This window comes from Myotis davidii, unplaced genomic scaffold (assembly GCF_000327345.1).
Source record: "Myotis davidii unplaced genomic scaffold, ASM32734v1 scaffold84, whole genome shotgun sequence".
Classification (NCBI taxonomy): domain Eukaryota; kingdom Metazoa; phylum Chordata; class Mammalia; order Chiroptera; family Vespertilionidae; genus Myotis; species Myotis davidii.
Genome location: NW_006295735.1, coordinates 543,790 through 549,487, shown reverse-complemented (window position 1 = coordinate 549,487; position 5,698 = coordinate 543,790). Strand labels below are relative to the sequence as shown.

Sequence of the window (5,698 nt, the reverse complement as noted above, 5' to 3'; positions counted from 1 at the left end):
GAGAGCCCGACCAGGGGCTGCACCTAGGGATTGGGCCTGCCCTCTGCCACCTGGGAGCGGGCCTTAGCCAGCAGGTAGTTATCTCCCGAGGGGTCCTAGACTGCGAGAGGGCACAGGCCGGGCTGAGAGACCCCCACACCCCCCGCCCCGAGTGCACAAATTTTTGTGCACCGGGCCTCTAGTATAATATAAAAGAAAAACTGCAAGAACTTGGAGAAGTTCATGGTGGTGCTGATCTCTATATTACAGAATTCCCACATCTTTCATCAACAAACCACAACCAGCCATTGTAATCACCTGGATGTGAACCTAAAATAGTCTTAGAGCCAATCCATAATTCATATAAAAGCTCAGTTATTCCCCCTTTTGGGAGCAAAAATTAAACAAACAGAAGTTCTAATATTTTAATTTTCATATCTCAGTTGTCTTTCCTCATTGAACTTAGTAAATTACTGAACTAGTGAAGAAGCACAAAGCTTCACAACTTATATTAGGTGAAGAGGGTATGACAGTTATAGTTTATAGAATGATATTTCATTACACAGAGAAGTACTCAATGAAAAATAATTGAATTGAATCAATGATATTCAAATAATGTCTCTAAGTCATCAAATGTAAGCTAAATTATGCATACATATTAGGATTAACAGGACAGTCATTCAAAATTATTAGATTGGGATATTTCCAAAAACAACCTTCATATATTCAAAAATTTACTGATTCAGAATCTCTCACCCAGAGATTCCATTTACCATGAATTCTACAGTCTCTTTCAATTTTACCCAAGAATGAAAGGAATTCTTAAAAAGCATATTTAAGAAGCACATACTTCAGTCTCCTAAAATACATTTACTGTTCCAATTATGAAAACCAGTGGAGCCACTAGTACATTATCCACTAATTTAAATAACTTCAAACCTTAATATTAAAATATTTTTTTAATATTCAAAGTAGTAATAGAAGCAAACATCATAGACTTCAAATTTAAGTCCATTAGCAGTAGTAGTAGTAGTAGTAGTAGTAGCAGCAGCAGCAGCAGTATGGAACAAACAAATCTACTTTTTCCATAGCTAACAAAGAGAGTAATGCTTCATGAGTCAAGAAATCACTCAACCAGTTTTTAAATGTCTCTTTTGCATTAGAAAGTACAAGAGATATAAATATAAGATACATATTCATATAAATTTGGCATCATAAAAGAATCTCAAATATACTGATAGAAAGTGTTTTACAGGAAGAAAAGATGAACTAAAAACTATTTTCACAGGAAAGGGACATGAACTGGAGGATTCAGAGCCAGAAAAGGCATTGAAAGCTGAGGGAAATAATTTGCTACTTGCTTTAATAAAAACAAATAATTCAGAACACCAAATATAAGACAATTTGAGTAAAACAATTTAGAGAAAGTTTCACACACTTAAATATAGAACTGGTACCCTTTAGGTTCATTCATAAACCCTCTCAACTTAGTCTTAAAATAAGCACTCTAGCAAGAGAAAGAAAAATTAAAAGAAGCTGTAAGCTGAAAATTTGGGGCACTAGATCTTAATATACTCTTTTGTCAAAGTTAACCATTTTCTATTCTCTGGACCTTTTTCTAGCATGGCCTTTTCCCCTAATATACTTTATACCTGTCATTCTACTTTAAGTTGGAAAAGTGATAAAAGTTCACTTTGAAAAGAAATTAATTTTAGTAATTTCCTGTCCACCAGAGGGCTCCAATATTTATTTCTCCCACAAATGGAAGAGATATAACATTACAATAAATTCATTAAGTACTGAAAAAATTCAAATGATCATTATCTCATTTAACCCCAGACTGAAATGTTTACATCTGCTACAATTTCTACATTAACAGTTCAAAAAGATACAGGGCTTTTTAAACTAATTTATCACCTAAAATGTTTCAAGTACCAAAATTGCTTTGCCGTTATTCTCACACTAATTGTCAATTTCTCTCAGGTAGAGTTTCAATTTTATAGATAATATCAAGTACAATTTTAAGTCCAAAGCTCTAAATAGTAACTCAAATGTTTTACATAATACTTTTATAAATACAATTTATTAATAATTCTCCTTATCCAGAAAATAAAAGTACTACCTATCTACCTAGCCTCAGGCCTTATTACTAACAAACAGAGTAAACATTCTCTTTCAGAAAACCTACAGTCATTAACATCATTCATGCTACAATTATAAACAATGAATATTGTCCCATCATGACCTATGATTTGGCTGAAAAAAATAAATTAAATAAAGGCAGTGAATCACTTATATACAATGTATTATAATATTCTGTTCAGATATTCTCAGATTTTTTTCACAAGTTATTATGCTGGAAGTAAATCTCAGTTCAAACTCAATCACTCTTAGCCAAAAAAAAAAAAAAGCCAATATTTTATGTAAATACATGCAAATTATTTATAGAACATATTTACAGAATTTTAATAGGAAGGGCATCAACTGGAAATTATTTTTTTAAAAGAGTACAGCAAATCCATTCCCTACGGGTGCTACTCCCCTTCCAAAAAATCAACTTGCTAAATTTGAATTATAAAAAGAGAATCCTTATGGTAAACACAAAAATTTACTGAATGTTTAAAAATAAAATTTATGAGTTATATTTACAAAACAAAAAAGATGCTAAAAATCTATGTTAAAGTGAATCACAATCATTGCCATAAGACTTTCCAAAAACATCCATTGATTTAGCAATTACTGTAGCTCAAGAATAAATTATCTCTAATGAAAACATGGCAGGGTTGTAACCTTACTGGACCACCTCATCTCCCAAATAGGATTTTCCTGTACAACTGACAAGCACCATTATCATGGAAAAGAGCGCAACATTTTTTCTAAGTAGCACATACTAGCTGTCAGCACTTAGAAATGTGAAAATTTTACTGCGCCTAGCAAAAATGTATGTATTCATACTTGCAAGAGCACATATCCTGATCAATTTAGAGTTATGCTGCAAGGAAAATGTCAGATTGTAGAAAGAGGTGGGGGTTGGAAGGCTGAGGCTTTTCACAGTGGTAAAATTGTTCTCACTTTAAGTCATGAATAAAAACACTGCCATTACTGCTATGAAGAGCTTAAAAATACAAAGCACTTAATCAACAACTTCTAACCAGTATTTACCATATTTCAAAAAGTCAAGAATTCTAGGAGCATATAAAATGAAGGTATTTCTTAAATCAAAATTCTAAGTAATAGCAAATAAAGGCTTAAAAGGCTTTAACATAGGAGGGAAATCTATGGACCTTCAACAAGTTCAACAGCTAGAAAACAAGACATAAAAAATACACAGAACAATCTCATCTGAGCTGTACCTTAGATACACTCTGAAACAGCATCAAGATATTATGTTTATTATATAATATTGCTGTGCCCTTGCATATCACCTTTAATCAAAGGATCTCAAAGCACCACAGAATCATTGAGGCCTTAAAATAAGGTCTAGAACAGAAATAATTACATTTTATAATTGCAGTTATTAATAAAAACCTTGCCACTATTTCTCAGTCCCGTGATCCAAACAAACATTAGCTTCCAAACCTTCCCTCTGACATAGAAACAATATTTCCCAAATCATTTCAATTTGTGATTGATGCTATACACATTTCAGCTTTTCTTCATCACTGGGACTAAAGAAAGTGATGGTACTGTTTTAATGACACAAATCTATTTCATTCTAACTCTCTGATACAATAGTGCACATATCTTGCAGGGTGCAGGATGATATAAAATGGTGGCCTTATGGAGATCAACTTTTTGCTGGAGGTGATGAACCCAAGCACCTACCAAAAAAGAAACAGCATTTCCCAGCTCAGTCTGGAGACCTCTCCAGGCAGCTTCTAGAGGGGGGTAAAGGACACCATGTCGTTACCTCCTTAAGTGGGTAGAAGACTATTCTTCTGTGTGCACACCAGGAGGAAAGAGAAAACCAAAAGGATAAAGTAATAGTTTTAAAACTCAGGAAGGAGAGTGTAAGGTTGCTGCATGGCCACCCAAAAGACAGAATGTTGTGGTTCCTTCACATTTAAATAGCACGTTAAATGGAAATCCAACATAAGCAAAATGTCTTTAAACCAAGGTCAAAATACACCACTTAGGGTCACAACTTTTTTAATTATTTTAAAATCTGTAACTGAAGTTTGCTCCTATAGAAACATCTGAGATTTTAAAATGTAATCAACAAAGTTCAATTTTACTTTTTGGCTGGAATACATGAACACTCAAATGGAATGTAACTATGTTAACAGCAATTCTTTTATAAACAAGATTATCCATCTTCTTGTTAACTGCATTATGTTTGTCCCTAGGACTGCAAAATGTAATGTCACACTCACACAAACCCACCTCCAGTACGGTAAGTCTACATGGCTAACTACTGTCGGTCAACAAACTCACAACCTTAACGTTTATAAACAAAAAGAAAAGCAACATCAAAGAATACTTTTTGTTTCGAGTTCTCAACAGTCAAGGATCAAGGCTCAATACTGTGTTTTATTAGCGTTTAAAAGTCCAAAGATGTGATAGGTACTACCAAACATTTGGTACTAAAAGTCCTATAATATTCATTGAAAGTCCCAATATACGGTGAGCCTAGACTTGTGAAAATCCCAAAACATCTTAATATTTGTCGCCATGCTTGTTCACCTACACACTTCAAAAAAGTCACTGCAAATTGTCGTGGACTTTTTCTTGAGGAGATAGATACACGACACTGTTCTCGCCCAGATCAAGTTTGCACCCAGTGCCTTCGGGAGCTCGTCAGTGCCACAGATTCCGTTTCCCTGCCAACCTCAGTGTCTGGTGGGGACGCCCGCCCTCAGCTCTGCCCACTGTCACCGACGTTTTCCAAAGCATTAGGATACAAGATACACTGTTCAGAGGCTTCTAGCAAAGGGATCTTCTCCCCTTAAAGCCACCTCGCCACATTTTCCCGACTTCTCCATTGCCTTGGGTGATTTGAAAAAACGCAACCAAGTGAGAAACCCCATCCTCAAAGCACTACTGGCTAAAAGGGGGAAACCAGAACCTCCAACTTCTCCAAATCTCCCAGCACGACGGCTTCTCAACAGGCCCCTGCAAACTCGCCCAGCCTCTGCATCCTTTCTGATGAAATAAGATTGGAAACCACAATTAAATCAAAGTGTGTCGTAACTTAGCCTTCACTCACCATATCCGCCGGGACATTACTGGACATCTTGCCACTTGATAATCAGCCAGACGTTCACGAAAAAAAAAAAAAAAAAAACAAAAACAAAAACAAAAACGAAAAAAACCCACACAACAAACAAAAAGGTGCAGAGGTCTTCAAGCCACAGAAATCAGCGTTAACGATCTCGATGAGTTCGTGATGTGCTTTCCAAAAACTAAGTGATGTGGGATCCAAGTCGCGGCCTGGCCGAGGTTGTGCGCGGAGGAGCGATCCCGGGAGCCGAGTGGCCGGAGCGCAGGGCACTCGGGAGGGAGCAGCCCGGTCGTCGTCGTCAGCAGTGGCCCCAGGACCGGCCGCGCCAGGTGGACGGAGCCGAGTGACACACGGGCATGGAGCGGTGGGAGGGGGTTAAATGCGCCTTCCTCCTTCGTGGGCCGGCAGTGATTCACACGCGCGCCCGAGTCCAGTCCTCATGAAGCAGCAAAATGCCCCGGCGGGAGGTACACAGATAACTATGCGGCTACACATGGA

The 5,698-nt window shown here is 37.0% G+C and overlaps 1 protein-coding gene across 2 annotated transcripts in view; it reads right to left on the bottom strand.

Annotated features, from left to right (window-relative positions):
* UBL3 (ubiquitin like 3) overlaps positions 1 to 5,692 on the bottom strand; it is an 81,578-nt gene extending 75,886 nt beyond the window's left edge. The window contains exons 1-2 of one of the 2 annotated variants that reach the window (XM_006770368.2): positions 5,293 to 5,692; positions 5,186 to 5,260 (exon numbers count right to left, since the gene is read on the bottom strand). In XM_006770368.2, the coding sequence (XP_006770431.1) occupies positions 5,186 to 5,212 (27 nt within the window). In that variant the 5' untranslated portion in view covers positions 5,213 to 5,260; positions 5,293 to 5,692. Of the gene's footprint in view, positions 1 to 5,185 lie in introns of both variants that reach the window. The other variant, XM_015568199.1, reaches the window with a different exon arrangement.
* Between the last annotated feature and the right edge of the window lie 6 nt (positions 5,693 to 5,698).